The sequence below is a fragment of the Equus quagga genome, chromosome 20 (genome assembly GCF_021613505.1).
Source record: "Equus quagga isolate Etosha38 chromosome 20, UCLA_HA_Equagga_1.0, whole genome shotgun sequence".
Classification (NCBI taxonomy): domain Eukaryota; kingdom Metazoa; phylum Chordata; class Mammalia; order Perissodactyla; family Equidae; genus Equus; species Equus quagga.
The window spans coordinates 4914944-4936702 of NC_060286.1; the positions used below are offsets into that span (position 1 = coordinate 4914944).

The 21759-nt window shown below is 38.9% G+C and overlaps 1 protein-coding gene across 3 annotated transcripts in view; it reads right to left on the reverse strand.

The window, feature by feature from the left end:
- ARMH4 (armadillo like helical domain containing 4) overlaps positions 1-21759 on the reverse strand; it is a 173015-nt gene that overhangs the window by 96816 nt on the left and 54440 nt on the right. For all 3 annotated transcript variants that reach the window (XR_006886277.1, XM_046646980.1, XM_046646979.1), the window contains 2 exons: positions 17078-17329; positions 14694-14906 (listed from right to left, as the gene is read on the reverse strand). Coding sequence is in view for 2 of the 3 variants with exons in the window: in XM_046646980.1 (XP_046502936.1) it covers positions 14694-14906; positions 17078-17329 (465 nt within the window). In the remaining variant the exon portion in view is untranslated. The remainder of the gene's footprint in view (positions 1-14693; positions 14907-17077; positions 17330-21759) is intronic.

Genomic DNA, 21759 nt, shown 5'->3' on the forward strand with positions numbered 1-21759 from the left:
TGGGTAGACCAAAACACACAGGAGGAGAAACAAAGGAAGCGCAGGAAAACTGGAAAAACGAGTGACAAAATGACAGCATTAAGCCCTCATACATCTATAATCACCCTCATGCCACAAATAGAAGACCCACAACTAAGAATATACAAGTGTGTACCGGGGGGCTTTGGGGAGAAAAAGGAAAAAAAAATTAAAAATTAAAAACTAAAAAAATAATAATCACCCTCAATGTAAACAGATTGAACTCTCCAATAAAAAGACATGGAGTGGCAAGATGGATTAAAGAACAAGATCCAACAATTTGTTGCCTCCAGGAAATCCACCTCAGCTCCAATGACAAATACAGGCTCAGAGTGAAGGGGTGGAAGACGATACTCCAAACTAATAGCAAACAAAAGAAAGCAGGTGTCACAATACTTATATCAGACAAAGTAGATTTCAAGATAAGACAGGTAAAGAGAGACAAAGAGGGGCAATATACAATGATCAAAGGGACACTTCATCAAGAAGAAATAACGCTTATAAATATCTATGCACCCAACACAGGAGCACCAAAGTTCATAAAGCAACTATTAACAAACCTAAAAGAAGACATCAAAAATAATGCAATAATAGTAGGGGACCTCAACACTCCACTCACATCATTGGACAGATCATACAGACAGAAAATCAACAAGGAAACAGTGGAATTCATCACAATACAGGCATACCTTAACAAACAAGAAAAATCCCAAATAAGCAATCTCAAATTACACCTAAGTGAATTAGAGAAAGAAGAACAAAGAAAGCCCAAAGTTAGCAGGAGAGAAATAATAAAAATCAGAGCAGAAATAAATGCTATTGAAACAATAAAGGCAGGAGAATGGATCAATGAAACAAAAAGCTAGTTCTTCGAGAAGATAAATAAAACTGACAAACTCCTAGCCAGATTTACAAAGAAAAAAAGAGAGAAAGCTCAAATGAACAAAATCAGAAATGAAAGAGCAGAAATAACAACAGACTCCATAGAAATACAATGGATTATAAGAGAATACTACAAAAAACTATATGCCAACAAAATGGATAACCTAGAGGAAATGGAGAAATTCTTAGACTCTTACAATCTCCCAAAGCTCAGTCAAGAAGAAGCAGACAATCTGAACAGACCAATCACAAGGAAAGAGATTGAAACAGCAATCAAAAGCATCCTGGGAAATTCTACCAAACTTTCAGAGAGGATTTAATACCTACCCTTCTCAAGCTATTCCAAAAAATTAGGGAGGATGGAACACTTCCTAACACATTCTACAAGGCCAACATCACTCTGATACCAAAGCCTGACAAGGACAGCACAAAAAAGGAGAACTACAGGCCAATATCACTGATGAACATAGATGCAAAAAGTCTCAACAAAATTTTGGCAACCTGAATTCAGCAATACATCAAAAGGATCACACATCATGATCAAGTGGGATTCACACCAGGGACACAGAGATGGCTCAACATCCGCAAATCAATCAATGTGATACACCACATCAACAAATTGAGGAATAAAAACCACATGATCATCTCAATAGATGCAGAGAAAGCATTTGACAAGATCCAACAGCCATTTATGATAAAAACTCTGAACAAAATGGGGATAGAAAGGAACTACCTCAACATAATAAAGGCCATATATGACAAACTCATAGCCAACATCATACTCAATGGGCAAAAACTAAGCGCCATCCCCCCGAAAACAGGAATGAGACAAGGATGCCCACTATCACCACTCTTATTCAACATAGTACTGGAGGTTTTGGCCAGAGCAATCAGGCAAGAAAAAGGAATAAAAGGAATCCAAATAGGGAGGGAAGAAGTGAAACTCTCGCTGTTTGCAGACGACATGATCTTATATATAGAAAACCCCAAAGAATCCACTGGAAAACTTTTAGAAATAATCAACAACTACAACAAAGTTGCAGGGTATAAAATCAACTTACATAAATCAGTAGCATTTCTATACTCTAATAATGAACTAACAGAAAAAGAACTCAAGAACACAATACCATCCACAATCGCAACAAAAAGAATAAAATACCTTGGAGTGAATTTAACTAAGGAAGTGAAAGACCTATACAATGAAAACTAAAAGACTTTCCTGAAAGAAACTGATGACAACATAAAGAGATAGAAAGGTATTCCATGTACATGGATTGGAAGAATAAACATAGTTAAAATGTCCATACTGCCTAAAGCAATCTACAGATTCAATGCAATCCCAATCAGAATCCCAATGACATTCTTCATAGAAATAGAACAAAGAATCCTAAAATTCATATGGGGCAACAAAAGACCCCAAATTCCTAAAGCAATCCTGAGAAAAAAGAACAAAGCTGGAGGCATCACAATCCCTGACTTCAAAACATACTACAAAGCTATAGCAATCAAAACAGATTGGTACTGGTACAAAAACAGGTGCACAGATCAATGGAACAGAACTGAAAGCCCAGAAATAAAACCACACATCTATGGATGGCTAATCTTCAACAAAGGAGCTGAGGGCCTACAATGGAGAAAAGAAAGTCTCTTCAACAAATGGTGCTGGGAAAACTGGACAACCACATGCAAAAGAATGAAAATTGACCATTCTTTTTCACCATTCACAAAAACAAACTCAAAATGGATCAAAGACCTAAAGGTAAGACCTGAAACCATAAGGCTTCTAGAAGAAAATGTAGGCAGTACACTCTCTGACAGCAGTCTTAAAAGGATCTTTTCGGACACCATGTCTTCTCAGACAAGGGAAACAATAGAAAGAATAAACAAATGGGACTTCATCAGACTAAGGAGCTTCTTCAAGCCAAATGAAAACAGGATTGAAACAAAAAAACAAGCCACTAATTGGGAAAAAATATTTGCAAGTCATATATCTGACAAAGGGTTAATCTCCATAATATGTAAAGAACTCACACAACTCGACAACAAAAAATCAAACAACCTAATCAAAAAATGGGCAGGAGATATGAACAGACATTTCTCCAAACAAGATATACGGATTGCCAATAGGCACATGAAAAGATGTTCATCATCACTGATCTTCAGGGAAACGCAACTTAAAACTACACTAAGATATCACCTTACACCCATTAGAATGGCAAAAATAACCAAAACAAAAAGTAACAAATGTTGGAGAGGTTGTAGAGAAAAAGGAACCCTCATATACTGCTGGTGGGAATACAAACTAGTGCAGCCACTATGGAAAACAGTATAGAGATTTCTCAAAAAATTAAAATAGAGATACCATACGACCCAGCCATCCCACTGCTGGGTATCTATCCAAAGAACTCGAAGTCAGCAATTCCAAAAGTCCCATGCACCCCTCTGTTCATCGCAGCATTATTTACAACAGCCAAGACGTGGAAGCAACCTAAGTGCCCATCAACTGATGATTGGATAAAGACAATCTCTGTATGACTCCATTCACATGTGGAAGTTAAACATGTAGACAAAGAGAACAGAATAGTGGCTACTAGGGGAAAGGGAGAGTTGGGGGGGGCACCAAGGGTGAAGTGGTGCACCTACAACACGACTGACAAACAATAATGTACAACTGAAATTTCATGTGATTGTAAACTAGCATAATCTCAATAAAAATTTTTGTAAAGAAATGCTCAACTTCAGGCCCAAAATAAGCATTGGATTTAAAACAATAACAACAACAAGTAGTCAAGTAGAAAGCACAACAACTAAACAAGATAATGGTCCTGAAACCATGCACTCTATCACTGATCATCGTTTACCCAAAACCTGATAGCTACAGGTCACTGTGGATACAAGGCAGAAGGATCTTTCCCTGCCCTTAAGGAGGTTTGGAGAATTCAGTTAGGAGCATAAACTGATGGTCAGTAGCCAGGAAGACTGATTCATTCTGGGTGTGCATACTAATAACAATGAAATAGGATAGGTAAACACTTGAATTGATTCCCTACACAAAAAAAATCAGAATATTTCATATAAAGATCAGAATTTTCAGTTTTTCTTGGAAAAATTCTGAGATGTGGCATCACTGAGTTCACATTTCCTCCTTGCAACAATATGAACAGGATCTGTCTCAATCAGCCAGTGTATGCTCCCTACTGCATCACACTCACCACTCCCACTGTCTTAGGCACCTTCCTCTCTGCTTACTTATATTATCTACCTGGCCCCTGAGCCATGGCTGCATGCAGAGGATGTGAACACTTCATTATAATAATTAATGCACATAGTACATGATAAATGATGTATAATTTTAAGTGATAAACGATGTATAATTTTCATACTTACGTATTTACTCCATGTAAAAACTATGCTAAGAATGTTACATGCAAGGTCTCGTCTTCTCACAAGAGATAGGAACATCAATATCCCTGCTTTACACAGATGGAAAAACTGAAGTCTAAAGACATTAAATAATTTGGTCAAGATCACACTGCTTTTTCATGATGGAGCTAAGACTTTAACTCAGGTATGTCCATTTGAGACTAGAATCAGAGTTATTTTCCACTAGTCCATACTGCTCATCAACGTGGGCTGGGTGGTCTGAAGAGGCTTCAGAAAGGAGGATGAATTTGAGCTGAACTGTTGCAGTATCTCCCTCCTGTGCTCCTTCACCTTTAACTTCATAGCCCTCTGTTCATGGAGTAGCGTAGCTCTGAGTATCATCTGCTATGGAGTGGACAGAATCACCCTATTATGCTACAGGCATACTTCTTGTACAGTGAAAACAGTGTTATATTGCCTAGACATAAATCATGCCATGCTTTTAACAGAGACAGGATTTCCTCTGAAAGGCGGGATGTGCATGGTATCAACCATGAGAGTTGTCTGCCTATCAATTGCCTAGGGATTGAAGGTGTATCCTTCAGCCTGGAAAGCAGGACAGAACAGATATGTGGGCTTGGGGGCTCCCTACTTGGTGGTGGGCCATAGGGGAAATGGACTTCTAGGACTTGGCTCTTCTATGTGGGGGCAGGGATGGGGAGGAGAAAATAAGAAGTTATCCTCTGCATAGGAAACAAGCCAAGAGCTGAGAAGCCGGAAAGCCTGGCAAGGTGCCTGCAAAAACTGTCCCAAGCGCTTTGGGTACAGAACATCAAAAACTTTCTCAGACGGAGCATGGAACGGGTCAGGGCCTGGACCCCTGGGAGCTCAGCAGCTAGGGTAAGACCAAAGGGGAATGTGCACTTTGTGAGCCTAATTCCCTTTATGTTTCTTTTATTTTCTTGGTTTATTTGCTTTGTATTCCCTTAGGTTTGAGTCAAGTATTTTTAAAATTTCTACTAATTTCAGTTGAAACAAGTGAGAGGTATCATCTATACTTGAGCTAGAGTTTTCATAGGAAATAGGACTCCTCAGAGAGCACATGAAAGCAGATACTTTGAGAAAATATAGGGGGAGCAGTGTCAGGCCCTCTGCCCACCTGCAGAATCTCCTTCTCATGATAAAACCCTGCACATTCTTCATATTGTTTATATAGAAGAAATTTCAGTAGAATATTTTGTCTGGAGATAACCAAACAATGTGGAAGGAGGCAGAATGGCTGAAAAAGAAAAGGCACTGGTAGATGTAGGCAGAATCACTGAAAATCTTCCAGGACAAATACAGCAATTCCAAGTGGGAGCACTTTTAGAACCTTGTAAAGCCATTTAAATTGACACCTTATTTTTTTCTGCTAATCTTTTCCTTTGGGGATATGTACGCATTTACATGCTAAGCAGTAGCCTGATAGCAAACAACTTCACGGTTATGAGCACAGTCTGACAAAGAGCAGCTGATAACATCCTTACATCATTTTATACATTGTCAAGGTTTGTAAATGTTTGTGTTCCAATGCAATAAAATTCTCATGTTTACACCAGTAAAAGGATAGTTATGTCTAGCCTCACATTGAAAACTCATGCCTTAAAAAATGCCTTAATTTTCTGCAAACAACTAAAATGCCTTTGAAATCTCCACAGCCCATTATGCAGTTGCAAGCTGCATGTTTTCTTCAAGACCTGCACAAAAACCACCACATGTGGAAAGCCCTGCTTGGACCAGTGCTCACAGGGATTCTCAACCCTAGAGGATGAGCCCAGATGATCACACGGAACCAATCCTTTTGCCAGGATTCTGAACGTCACCCTTGAGAGACAGGCTGCAGTTTCCTACAAATCAGGTATTTGTTAGCCTGTGCCTGAGCACCTGTAGTCTCTTCTGCATTGAAAAGCAATTGCTTCTATTATTAAAAACTATTCTTGGGGCCGGCCTGGTGGCGTAGCAGTAAAGTTCACACACTCTGCTTCAGAGGCCCTTCAGTGGCCCAGAGTTTGCCAGTTCAGATCCCAGGTGCACACCTACGCACTGCTTATCAAGCCATGCTGTGGCAGGTGTCCCCCACATAAAATAGAGGAAGATGGGCACAGATGTTAGCTCAGGGCCAATCTTCCCCAGCAAAAAGAGGAGGACTGGCGGTGGATGTTAGCTCAGGGCCAATCTTCCCTAGCAAAAAGAGGAGGATTGGCGGTGGATGTTAGCTCAGGGCTAATCTTCCTCAAAAAAAAAAAAAAAAAAATACCTATTCTTAAGAAATAATTCATCTAACCAATAAGCTAAATTAGAAAACCATGTTTGATTACATGTCTATAATTATAATTGATTGTTAATGTGCTGTGTGTGATATCTATTCACCACTCTTTAGAATGTTTTCCACATTTTTGGATTTGTCACCATTTATTTTTTATAAACACAGTAGTCTCCCCTTGTCTGCAGGGAATATGTTCCAAGACCCCCAGTGGATGCTTGAAACCATGGATAGTACAGAATCTATATAGACTATGTTTTTTCCTATACATATACACCTATGATAAAGTTTAATTTATAAATTAAGCACAGTAAGTGATTAACAATTAATAATAAAATAGAACAATTATAACAATATACTGTAATAAAAGTTACCGTAGATCTTAGCAACCTCAGCATACGATTTTTTTTTTCTTTCCTTATTAAGTCAAGAACTTTCACCTTTTCACTTGAAGAGCTTTATGGCTTCTTTTTGGCATATCCAAATTGCCGGCATCACTACTCTTACACTTTGGGGCCATTATTAAGTAAAATAAAAGTTACCTGAACACAAGGACTGCGATACTGCAACAGTGGATCTGATTAACACGGACAGCTAAGTGACGAAAGGGCAGGTAGCATATACAGCGTGGATCCTCTGGACAAAGAAGGGATGAGTAACGTCCCAGGCAGGACAGAGTGGGACAGCTCGTGACTTCCTCATGCTACTCAGAATACACACAGTTTAAAACTTATGAATTCTTTATTTCTGGAATTTTCCATTTAATATTTTCAGACTAGGGTTGACCACAGGTAATTAAAACTGTGGAAATTGAAACCAGAGATAAGGGGGGACTACTGTATCAACAGAAGGATGAGCATATATACGCATACAAATCTATACATACAAAGACCCTTTACACATACACACATAAGACTTACAAGCATCAATAACAACTGCTTTTTCTCTAAGCTTGGCTAAGCTCTCCCGCCTACCTCTGAGTCCTTTTTCTGTAATTTTTTTGTGATTCTTTCCCACCTTCTACCTTGCATTTCTGTTACTTGTGTATCTGTCTTACCTGTTCTACTAAAATTTATGCCAGATCTACTCTCATTTCTTATTATCTGAATCACCAAAGAAACGCTTGTTAAATGTACACATGAATGAATGACGGAAGGAACCAAACCACTGAAAATGTACAAAGCTAACTCCTTTTGTCATCATGAGCCACTACGTAAAATTTCTTGAGCTTACTAAGCAGTAGTTCTGATGCTGGGCAACAAACGCACAAAAAAATCAGACAGGAAGCGTCAACTCTAGAAGATTGTTGACTTAATTGCGATTATACCAATAAACGAATCCCCTATAAGAAGCATACCAGAAAACTTAGAGTGAATGTCAGTTATCTTTCTTCAAAAGCAGAATTTGTATGCAAAGCTCTTATAGTAATACGTCATAATATTGATTTTAAATATTTTTGAAATACCACTGGCCACATGAACATTAGCAGTAAATATGTGAGGATCATTCTGAGTGTTGAATAACTTACTGTATGAGCTTACAGAGCATCTAGGTCTTAAGAAAAGAGATTTATCATAAATGCCAGAGAAAGTAGGACGATTTCAGGACAAGAAAACAAAATGACTTACTCTAAGAGGCAATCCTTAACTGAAATTACCAGCAATTCTGTGTTTCATAATCTGTCATGTAATACACTTGAAAATGAAGCAAGGATGAAAATGAGCAAAACAGGAAAAAACATGCTCATCCTTCCCTAATATATTAGGCAATAGTATTAGATTCATGTGTTCATGTTAATAGAGTTAAAAAATTGTTATTTATTTATTAAATTCCCATTGTTCTTGCCAGAACAGGCATGATGGGCGGAGGGTGTCAGCATTTAATTCACCACTAAGATCAAACAAAGGGCATATTCCATTGAATATGATTTTCCTCATCTTCCCCACTTGTATATCATTTAAGTGGCTCTATTAATGAGGCAAAATTAACTCCAAGACATTTCCAAGAACAAAAGCCAAAACTTGTGTCCATTCTTGACATAATTAGAGAGAATGGACTTGACCTTATACTACAGTATCACAAGTGGCAGAATATGGTTCAAATCTCCCACAGTTTACTCAGTCTTTAATACTGTATCCCACATAGCAGAACCGAAAGGCAAATCACATAACGTTGGTTTCAAAAATATGGCCTCAAGATGAGATTCTGAATACTCTTTCTCATTCATCCATTCTAGCTGCTTTCTGAGTCAAAAAGTTACAGGAAAATTAAGAAAATAATAAGAAAATACTCTCTGAAAAAGAGTACATACTGGGAAGATTAAAAAAATTGATTTTGTGAATTAAAGTGCAGGTGAAGAGCAAACACTTCTTTCATAAAAGTAACATGAGCTCTTAAGTATCCTCAATGGAACTATTAAAGAAAAATATCTCTGAGATTTCTCCATAATGCCATTCAAAGAATGCATTTCCCAATTCATTTCCAATTGGCCAATAAAAGAATGAAACAAAGCATCTTGACTTCAGTACCACCTATGAGGCCACCACAGTGCCAAAACTAGCATGCAGTCATCTGAATGAAGGCATACTTTTCAAACATGGCTTTCTCCTGCAATTCCTGTGTATCAGTAGAGAGAATCGTACAACAGAGACAGAACTGAGAATTCCAGATAAGAAAGGAGAGATAACACCACCTTCTCTTCAGCAGAGGAAATTAAGAGGTGCTGCAAATATATATTGAAATGCTGTCAAAGGACTGGAGGAAACATCCATGAAATTAAATACACACACATGCATGCAAGCACACACACAAACATACACAAACACACTCATGAAAGCAAGAAAATGGGTGTCACTGAAATAGATTAAACAACAAATGACAGAATAATGACAGCTTTCTGCCCCATGTGTGCTGCCTGGGTGGGAAAAGATGTCAAAATGCAATCTTTTAAAACTTAAATATAAGGATAGCCAAATGATCTTCGAAAAACAAGGAAAAAACTGTCAGATAAGAAAAACTGAAGTTAAATGATATATTTGGTCTTATTTTTTAAAAATCAAGATATTAAAGAAAAAGTAAACATGACTTTTCTGGTGGATATTAAGATCAAAGATCTCCTTATGTGTTAAAAAATGTAATATGTTATATGTTTAGATATAACATACATTATTATATGTTTAAAAAAAGGTAATTCTCCAGCAAGTCAGTTAGTATGAGTTTGTTCCATAAAGCCAGTAATAAATGGGCCTTTTGAAACAGATGAGGAAATGGGAATTGTGTGGGATGATGGCACTGGATTATACAGTCCCAACACTCAGTCTATTATGCCTACAGAAAGACATTAAATAGGAGCATTCAGATCAAGAATTCACCTTCTCCAGACCAGGGACACTGGTAGTTCTTCTTTTCTTACATAAGAGACATAAGGTAACCCAGAGTCATCTTGGGAGAGTCCAAGCAAATTCACCGTGTTCCCAAGACTGTCTGTTCAGCACCATGGTGAGCACCAAGTGGTTTCCCATTTCCCACTAGCTGGAAGGCCCAGACATTAACTTCCAAACGTTAAGGGAGGAAGTGTGTGACAAAGGATTATCAAAACCTTAATCATAAGATCTGAGAAATCTGTTTTTGTATTCATCTCTCACATGTCCTTAGAAACATAGTACCTCATAAAAATAGACTCATAATAGATTTTTTTCTGAATATTGAATTGTTAAAGCCATAATCTTCCACTCTACAAAATTATGTTACAATCTTATGGCACAGATGAATTTCCATCTTCCATGAGAATATAGGAAAGGCTCAAATAAGTTTAATTTATTTAGAGCAATCAGACAGCCTCAAGTTGGATATCTAAAATACAGAAAGCACAACTTCTCTAAGTAAGAAACATTGCAAGTCCTAGTCTATTTGATATTAGTATTAAAAAAAATTTTTTTGGAGGAAGATTAGCCCTGAGCTAACATCCACCGCCAATCCTCCCCTTTTTGCTGAGGGAGAGTGGCCCTGAGCTAACATCTGTGCCCACCTTCCTCTATTTTATATGTGGGATGCCTGCCACAGCATGGCTTGATGAGCAGCGGGTAGGTCTGCACCTGGGATCCGAACCAGCGAATCCCCGGGCCGCTGAAGTGGAGGACACGAAATTAACCACTGTGCCACTGGGCCGGCCCCTTTAGTATTAAAATATTTTAAAGATAGTTAACCCAAGTGAAAAAATTCCAGGTAAGTTTTCATAAGAAATCAGAAATTTTGAGTTGCCATTTTGGAGCAGAGAAAGACATTAATATTCAACAAAAAAAAGGATTTCATTCTATACAGAGATCATGTCCAAAAATTAGATTCTGCAGTTATACATAAGTAATTTGCCATTGTCCTATTTTGAGTAAAAAATCAGAACAGTTTTGTCATGTTTATATTTCAAAGACGCTGATATACAGCCCTCATAGAGTTATGTCTGAGATAAGTATAATGCATTTTTTATCGTCCTGAAAACATTTACTCCCTAAAAAAAAAAATACAGAGAAGTAAAGTGTATCAGGCAACGTGACAGATAAATCATTATCCCTTCAAAAATGGAACTGCGTTTCTGCTGACAAGGTGAAAGGCTCACTGAAACACACACAGGCGGCACGCGTTTAGAGAGGCAGGCTTCCTTCGGCGACTGAAAAACGTAAAACACATCACAACTTCTCCCACTCTAGCCACGAACATCCCTCGGGTGGATGTTCCAGAGCCAGAGCACGTCTGCCTCCAGTGCCAGCTGGAGAAGTCCTCAGAAGCACACCCGCTGTTAGGTGTTGAACTGCATCCCCCCAAAAATATGTTCCAGTCCTGACCTGCAGTTCTTGTGAACGTGACCTTACTTGGAAATAGGGTATTGGCAGATATAACTGAGTTAAGATGAGGTTATGGGGGCGAGTCCTAGTCCAATGGCCGGTGTCCTTCCAAGACAAGGGAAATTTGGGCACAGAGGGAAGACAGCCCCGCGAAGATGGAGGCAGAGGGTACAGTGACACTGCCACAAGCCAAGAAACGTCTGAAGCCACCAGAAGCTGGAAGAGGCAAGAGATATGCCCCGCCCGAGGCTTTGGAGAGAGTACCGCTCTGCCTACACCTTGATTTCAGATTCTAGGCTCCAAAACTGCAAGAGAATAAACTTCTGTGGTTTTAAGCTACCCAGTTTGTGGTCCCTTGTTATGGCAGCCCTAGCAAACTAACACAGTCCCTTAGTCATCTTGTAGAGATGCGATGGAAGAGACAAGACAGGGTAGCAAGTAGATACAATTTTTAGGCTCGTTTGGGCCGTTAATTATCCCTAAAGGATAAACAGTCAGAGATTTCCACAAAGGTTCTTGCTCCTTGGGTGGGTGGTGTCTAATAAGAGCAGGTCTCTTGCCTGGATCCCATTGAGAAAAACACCCCATTCTCGGGAGAAGCGCTCCTGTCTCCTAGTGGGAAGGAATATATTAAAATAATATGTAAGGAGTTTAATAATATAGTTAACTAAATACACATCGTAAACTGGAAAATCATGTCATTTGTCAACACATCAGAGAGATTAAAACTTGAAAGGGAGATACCTTGACATAGGGCAACCCACTGCTCTAGGTAAGAATAAATTACCTTCCTCTGCGTATAATCCTATGGTAGAATTAAAACGCTTCACCCAGTCAAAGCCTCAGGCTGCTCTTATCTTCCTGAGCAAGGGGGAAAAACATGCACTGAAAATGGAAGCCTCCAATTACATCCAGGAATCGAGTAGGTTTATCCGTTTAAATAAGTGTAGTCGCTGCGGCTTTCAGAGGATTAGATGCACCAGCATGAAACTGTACCATTATCAACGTATACTAATTAAACATAAATTGCACTCCCTGGTATTTAAAAGAAAAAGTGTGCTCATTCAAAATCTTGCCTTAAGCCCAACAACGTAGCAGAAAGAATATTTTTAAACCAAAAATGTCTTTCATAAGGCTTGACGAGGATCACAAGTTAGATCAAAAACTGACAATATATTCTCAAAAAGAAGCTGCAATTGAATTCTGAAGAAGAAAAGAACTAAAACTTTAGGACATCTTAGACAAATTAGGAAAATTCTCACATATTTCAATACAACTGCCATCATCTACTAAATTTAGAAAATTATTGCAGCTTCACAAGTATGGATTATTCACAAGTATAATTTTTTTCTGTGATTTAATGAGCCCTGCCGGGTAAAGCTGTCATCCCTAACTCAGGTTAATTTGGGGAAACCTGCTTTTTCCAGATAGACTCAAGGAGAGCAGACAGCTAATATGAGACACTAAACTCAGAATCACATGGTTTTTATCTTAAGGTGAAATGCACGACCTGTTAGCCCCCAAGCTCGCTCTGATCCATTTCTTAAACCAGCATTCCATTGTGGAATCCTCTACACACTCCCAAAATGTCATGTTTCTCCGTCAAAAAGCTACCGGTGTCACCTTGACAGTCCACAATGTCTGCTGTAAACCTGCTGAACCACCCTTCCCTGCTGTAGAGTAGACAAAATATAAACTAACAGCACATGCTGTGTCTTTACCGCATCAAACACATGGCTAATTCAGTGCCCCAAAGCTGACCTGTCTTCCCGATTAGTCTAAGAAACCCTACACTACAAAGCTCTGGACATTTTGCACCTCCAGCCAGGAGCCATTCACGTGCCAAAATGCTGATTCATTAAACGACCTTTCGTCATATTTCCAGCCTTCCTGTTTGCGGATCTGCAGCTGTGCCCCAAGCATCTTTTTCATGCTCAAAGCCAATGTCTTAGAAAATACAATTTGGCATGAATTTCTCAGACTTAATAGGTGAGGAGATTGCCTGTCTCCAAACAGTGGAGCATCCTAACCCAGAGATGTTACTAAAAGAGAGCAACCCAGTATTCACAACCAGAGCAGTGTTAGCAAAGTACAATCCACATTAAAACTTCTATCCAAGAAAATCTGGTGGGGAGACTCAAGTTTTCTGCTTAAGCCTAATTCTCAGTCCAGCTTGCACAATAAACTCATCTAAAGCACTCTTTAAAAATGTTGAGGGGCCGGCCTGGTGGTGCAGCGGTTAAGTTCGCACGTTCCGCTTCTCAGCAGCCCAGGGTTTGCTGGTTCGGATCCCTGGTGCGGACATGGCACCACTTGGCAAGCCATGCTGTGGTAGGTGTCCCACATATAAAGTAGAGGAAGATGGGCACGGATGTTAGCTCAGGGCCAGTCTTCCTCAGCAAAAAGAGGAGGATTAGCAGCAGATGTTAGCTCAGGGCTAATCTTCCTCAAAAAAAAAAAAAAAACACCTTGAGAGGCCAGCCCCATGGCCAAGTGGTTAAGTCTGTGCATTCCGCTTCGGTGGCCCAGGGTTTCCCGGTTCGGATCCTGGGCACAGACATGGCACCACTCATCAAGCCATGCTGAGGCAGCGCCCCACATGCCACAACTAGAAGGACCCACAACTAAAAAAAATATACACCTATGTACCAGGGGGCTTTGGGGAGAAAAAGAAAAAATAAAATCTTTAAAAAAAAAAAAAAAGTAAACATTTAAAAAAAAAATGTTGATGTCACATCCCATCCCAGGCCAACTGAATTGGAATCCCTGGAGAAGGACCCAAGCATAGGGTTCTTTAAAAGCTCCCCGAGGTGATTCTAATGTTCAACTGTAGATGAGAACCACTGACCTAGACAGGGGTCAGCAAGCCCTTTGGGTAAAGGGCCATACTGTCAATATTTCAGGCTTTGTGGGCATTGAGTCTCTGTCACTACTCAGTTCTGCTGCTCTGGCTCAACTGTAGCACAGACAATATGAACAAGCGCAGCTGTGTTCCAACCCAGCTTTATTCAGGAATGCTGAAATTTGAATTGTATATAACTTTAACCTGTCACAAAATATTATTTTTCTTTTGATTTTTTTTCAATAATTTAAAAATGTAAAGATCATTCTTCGTTTGCAGGCCATACAAAAACAGATGGCAGGCGAGATACAGCCAGGCCATAGTTCACTGACCCCTCATCAACACTGCAGATGGAACATGCTTCTCCCTAATCTTTCCTCAAAAACAACATTTGCTCAGGGACTCACTCAATTAGCCCCAGAAAAGATCCCCTTCAAAGCATGGATACCTTCAGATTCGAGTTGGTCCAGGCCATATAAGGCTGTGGTATTAACACGGCTAACAGATGGAACAGCGGTTCTTCTCTCAGAGGACGCCTCAGAATCAGGAAGCGCTGGGGAAATGCTGGGTGGCTCCTCCGATATTCCAGGGGGCATCACGGGAGAGCCCAAAACCGGTGTGAACAACTCCTCATTTGGCTTTGTGACTGTGTCTATTAGGTCTGCCAAACACAAGAGACAGGACTTGACCCAAAGATGATTATTATGGGAAATGTATACATATGCTTTTACTTTTTAAGGAAGAAATGATTAATGAAACCAATATCTTATATACTGTAATTCTGGCACTCAGACCAGCTCCCCATTCCCATATTGCATCAATCCAGCTACCCAAGGCAAACATTTTATCGTCAGGGAAAATACATTGTCTCAAATCAGAACTTTGTTTTTAAATTTTAATCTCCCATTTATTATACTGACAATATTATGGATTTTGCAAGATTTTATATAATTTACTACCAAAGGCAGAAAATTTAACAATAATGTATTTAAAAATATGCCAAAAACTACCCTCAAAAATCAAGTCAAAGAGTAAGAGCCTAGATCTGTTTGGAATACGCTCAATTTCAAAGCAGCCAGATTAGCCCCACATATTCCCAAATCTAAAACCTCTAGAATTGCAGTATTTTGCAAGCCTGGTTGATCATCAGAATCTCTTGAGGCAATTTTTAAAATGTTATTTTCATGATTTCCACATACCCCAACCTACTGAATCAGAACCTCCTTGGTGGTGAAGCCTGAGAAACGATTTTTAAAGCTCCCAGGATAGGGATCCACAGACTCTCATACTCATTGCTGTCGGGAGGATAAGTGGATGCAACCACTTCAGAAAACAGCTGGGCACTGCCTCCTAAAGTTGGACATTCACTTACCTGACGGCCCAGCACTTCAGTTCCTAGGCATATATTCAAGAGAAACTCCTACATATGTACAATGGAGAACATGGAAAAGAATACTCATGGTAGCAGTGTTGACAAGAGCCAAACCTGGAAATGACCCAAAAGCAAATCACTAGAAGATACTGGATGAATAAACTGTGACATATTTTCATAATGGAATATTATAAGCAGTCGGAACAAAAGAACCACAGTAAGTAAATCTTACCCATAGGCTAATAAGTAAAAAAAGTAAGTCCCAAAAAGGCTATCTACAGCAAAATACTGTTTTTATAAAGTTAAAAATAACTAAAATTTTTAAATGTATAATTTTAGGAGAAAATAAATGCAATAAAACTACAAGAAAGGGAAGTTAAGGCAATGATGAACAAAAGATTCAGGATGACAGCTAACAGTCAGAGGAAGGGGTTGAGATGCGAAGGGCATGGGATCACACGTAGGTTATTGACAAGGCCCTATGGTTTTTTGGGGGAGGAGAGGCAGGATTAGAAGGTATTTATTATATTGTCAAAAATAACTCAGTTAACAAATAAAAGGTCGGCTTTACTTAGACCAATGATGAAAGAGAGACAAGAGGTCCAAAAGTAATAATTAAATAATACTAATTTTTGTAATTCCCAGGTGATTCTGATGATCACTCAGATTTGAAAACTTCACTGCCCCTAAGATAGCAGAGCTTTTGAGGGCCTCCTGTATGTACAGAAAGCGCTTTGTACACATTATTTCAAATCCTTAAAATAACCTATAAGACAGGTAGGCCTTACTTAAGAGTTGAACAAACCAAGGCTTGGAGACATTAAGAAACTTGCCTGAGGGGCTGGCTGAGTGGCGTAGTGGTTAGGTTCACATGCTCCGCCTCAGCAGCCCGGGATTCATGGGTTTGGATCCCAGACACAGACCTACACACAGCTAATCAAGCCATGACTTGGCAGTGTCCCACATACAAAATAGAGGAAGACTGGCGCAGATGTCAGCTCAGTGACAATCTTCCTCAAGCAAAAAGAAGAAGATTGGCAACAGATGTTAGCTCAGGACCAATCTTCCTCACAAGAAAAAAAAAAAGAAACTCGTTTGAGGCCACAATACTGGTGAGGACCAAAGCTGCGATTCAAACCCAGGTCCTGCTGTTTTCACCTCAGCTCCTGGCTCCTAGCAGCCAGAGCTGCCACCCTGGGAGAGAGTTCTCAGGAGATCTGGCCTTTGAGGGCCCCAGAGATGAGCCACCAGGAAACTTTATTTGGGAATTAACCCCTCATCCTTTTTGGCCACACCACATCTCTCCAAACAAGAGAGAGCTCACCTACCTTTCCTGTTCTCTCTCCACCTGAGGAGCGTGTGTACACTGGTGACAAGGCCAGCTGCCTCCCTCATCTATTCCTATCAACCCAGAAAGATCCACCCCCACAGCACTGAGTGCAATTCCCTCCCTTACAGACCTTCCACAGAAGGAGGAACTTGGAAAGACAGAGGTGTCGCTGTAGTTGAAACCACAGTGGCCAGAGGCTCCCATCTTCTCGACAGCTGAGTGACACCAGCAACATGAGACACAGCAGAGGGGGCCTCTTCCTCCTCAGCCTCACCGTCTCCTCTGGTAGCCTCGAGGGTAGAAACCTGCTGCTCTGGTGTCACCAATGGTAAAGTGGCTTCTGCTTCTTGAACAGCTGTTGTCATCTCTTGAGTGATGACATCTCAAAGAGGGAAAACAACATTTTAAAATAGAACAAATCCCTATATCTTAAAAAGTCACTAGATAATTAATAAATTGACAAAAAAAACAGATAGCTATTTCATGGATAAACAAATATTTTCAGTACAGCATGGTGACTATAGTTAATACTATGTTGCATATTTGAAAGTTGCTGAAAGAACGGATCTTGAAAGTTCTCATTACAAACGAAAAAAATGTATAACTATGTGTGGCGTTGACGTTAACTAGACTCATGGTGCTGATCATTTTGCTATGTACACATATATCCAGGCATTATGTTGTACCCCTGAAACTAACAGAACGTTGCATGTCAACTGCACTTCAATACAAAAAAATGTTTTCAGCTGCTTTCAGGAGTGGTGAATCAATCTAAGACAGAGATAAAAAAGTCAATATAAAAAGCCTAAAATAAAATCCAAAACGAAGTAGAAAGATCAAGAGCTGAGTTCCCTTTTAAGTACATTTGAATATCAACATAATCAGTCTGTTAAGAAACAAATTATACAGAACTAAATTACACTGAAAAATTCTCAGAAGCATTTGTACGTATTAATTTTCACATTTGCATTTCTGAGAGAAAAGGGAAGTTAGCATTTTAAGGAACTAATATTTACAATAACTAATGTTTACTGAGCTTCTTTTACACGCCATACATACACACTGCTATGTGCGTGGTAGGCTTGATCTCATTTTATCCTCCCCTTCATACTAAGGGGAGATAGGTACTAATATCATTCTATGGGAGCTGTATATCATAGTTTCAAGAATGCAGGCTCTAGAGCCAATTTGCCTGGGTCTGAATTCTGACTCAGCCACTTACTAGCTGTGTGACCTTGAACAAGTTACTTAATATCTCTGGGCCATGAGATTCCTCAGCTGTAAAATGGAAATAATAATAGTATCTATCTCATACAGTCAGTACAACCATTGAATCAGGTAACACATGTAAAACACTTTGTACAAGCCCAGTACTTTGTAAGTATTCAATAAATATCAGCTATTATTACCCCATTTTACAGAATAACTTAGGTTTAGAAAAGCTAAGGAAACCGCCTAAGGTTACATGGTTAGTGCTCTTAACCACTGTGCTAACTATGGCCGTCAAAGGATGGATGGATAAAGAGGATGTAATATATATTCATGCAGTGGAATATTATTCGGCCATGAAAAGAAGGAAATCTTACCGTTGCCCAAGGAACAACTTGGAGTGGCCTCAGTAAAAGATTTATATTTGCTTTTAGATCATGAAAGAAAATGAAATAGACCTGTGGGGTGTGATGTATCCATCACAGGTCCACTTTCTTTACAACATTATAATCCCCTCAAATACATTATTAAAGACTATTTACAAGGATCAATAATTGCTCCCATCTTAGGGAGGGGACTGCTGGAAATTTCAAATTCTAAGCCACTGTTAAAACTTAATTTCTAGAAGACCCTATTATCTCTCTTCTTTTAAATACTAATTCTAGATACATAGCATATTATCAAGGCCAGTAAGTTATACAACGAAAAATAACATTCTAAGCATAGCTGAAAAGGTTTTCTCAAAGGTTTACTAATGACATCATGTACTTCAATTACTTGAAAATATTTTTCCTTGGAAACAATTCATTTGCTTTAAAATAGTGTTTGTACATTTTTCAGTATAAGCAGTCCCTTTTCTTGGTCCCCATTCAATTTGGACTATTTTTCTCTTTTGAATTGAAGAGACTTTTACATCTGATGGACTGATACATTAGTTATGGACAATGGAGTTAGGGTAAGGCTCACACATGGCTTCATATTTGTTCTTTGTACTACTGTTTACATTTTTTCTTTCTCCAGTAAGATTGTAAATCTCGAGAGCCAGGATTCATTGCCCTTTTTGTATCTCCAGCACCCGGGACAATGCTCTACTTGCCATAAAAAAGATAATATATACTTTTATCATTTTAAGCAGTATGCATTCTCCATCTTGTCTTCATTTTTGAAAGCATAATGAACACTTTTGAGAACAAATATGTAAAAATAAATATACAGTCTATGGTCATAGTTTCATGAAACGGCAAGAAATATCAAAATGGCATAGTACTCTGAATAAGTGACTGCTGTTAAAGAAAGAAGAGTGAGAACTAGAAATAGTAATGGGAATTTTAAAATAACATTCAAAATTTCTCCACATCTCCCATTCTTCCTACTTCCTTTAGAGAAAAAAATGATAATAATTATAGGTTACTTTTAAAACCTGATCTCGAACCGAACCAGCTAAAGAAGCTGAATCAGAAAACTGACTATAATCAGGATGTTTATTTGGTCATAATACCCAGAACACCAAGAAATCACTGCAGATCCTGAGGAAGATAAAGGCCAAGTATTCCCTGGGCCCTAAAATGATTGGCATTTGAGTTGTTTACTTCTGAAAAAATATTTATAATCACCAGAAAATGGGTAGGAAAGCTTTTTGGCCATTTTCTAACCACTGTTGTCAATAATCTTAATTTTTTACATTCTTTTTTTTCTTTTTAAGATTGCCACCTGAGCTAACATCTTTTGCCTATCTTCTTTTTTTTCTTCTCCCCAAGCCCCCAAGAACATAGCTGTACATTCTAGTTGTAGGTCCTTCTGGTTGTGCTATGCGGGATGCTGCCCCAGCATGGCCTGATGAGCGGTGCCACGTCTGTGCCCAGGATCCAAACAGGTAAAACCCTGGGCCGCCAAAGTGGAGCATGCGAATTTAACCGCTCAGCCACGGGGCTGGCCCCTTCACATTCTTTTTAACTCTATAGGACAAAAACAATTAAAGCAAAATCAATTATTCGACTGCTCTTCTCTCTACAAAGAACATTTCAAAGCTTTTTGATGAATTTGGACAATGCAAGCAGTCAAACTGGACAATTCCAGTCTGAATGGTTCTCTCTCCTCATTTACTTATGCATTGAACCAGTACTTATTGAACACCCACTATGTGCCAGATGTTGTGCTATGCCCTGAGAATAAAAAGAAGTTGCCTGGGGCTGGCCCAGTGGCACAGCAGTTAAGTGCACACATTCCACTTCGGCAGCCCAGGGTTTGCCAGCTCAGATCCCTGGTGCGGACACGGCACCGCTCATCAAGCCATACTGTGGCAGGTGTCCCACGTATAAAGTAGAGGAAGATGGGCACAGATGTTAGCTCAGGGCCAGTCTTCCTCAGCAAAAAGAGGACAAATGGCAGCAGATGTTAGCTCAGGGCTAATCTTCCTCAAAAACAAAAAAAAAAAGAAGTTGCCTGTTAGAAGACTGTAGTTAAGTGAGGCAATTATGACTAAGTAAGGAGCATATTCAATACTCAAAACAATAGACTATTAACAAATTCATTTTACTTTTTAAGCTCTATTAATCTACTACATAAGCAGGAGGGACTCAATTGTGCAATGAATAATCTGGAACTACAGGATTAGTGCTCCAGGAAAATCTTAACGTGTTAGGGAGAACTCAAGTAAACTTCATGTTCAGTCATATCTAATGACTTCACGATCACGTAGATCCAAACATCTTAATAGAATTTAAAAACCAACTTACAAAACATTTTCTGAAAGCTTCTATGAAAACTTACAGTATACTAGGTCTTTCAGTCTTTAAAAAAATGAATTGGACATGTAAAATTCAACCTTTCATCATTTTAATTCAATCTCAATAACACTTTATAAAACATGTTACTAATTTGATGTTTTCCATTAATTAGGCTACTTAGCTGAAGTAACAAGCGTACTTATTCCAAAACAATTTGGAAGGGGCATATGCACGTTATGCTGTCTTTCCTTCCCCATGTTGTTATCTGACCAACTACATATTAAAAAAAAAAATCCATCAGCAACAAATGTAAGGCTTGTCAGCTCATAACATTCACAGATGTTAAGGCCAAGAGGAAAAAGAAAGTGCAGAATCAAGCCAGCAGAGGATTTATCTGTATTGGGTTTTTTCTTTTCCTTATTTCTAGATGAGTTTCTTTTTGGGTAAACAAAGTCAAACAATTCATATGGTTGATACTATGAAATATATACTTACCTAAAAGTTTTTGGTAAGAAATATTAGGGATGTGAGTATTTTTTACAAAAATGTGTAAATAAACATCCTATATTGTTCATTATACCATTTATAGTATAGCTAATTCTTTCACATCTTCCTGTATATTTATACATTTTCATAATAAAATGTTTGAAAAATATCAGTCTATATCAGGGTTTATGAGTGCTATTAGAATTTTGGTTCAGATAAATCTTTGTTGTTGGGAGGTGTCCTATGCATTGTAGGATGTTTAACAGCATCCTTGGCCTCTACCCACTAGATTCCGGTAGCATCCCTCTGTTGTGAGAACCAAAAATGTCTCCAAACATTACCAAATGATGGGGGGAGGAGAGGACAAACTGTTCCCAGGTGAACACCACTG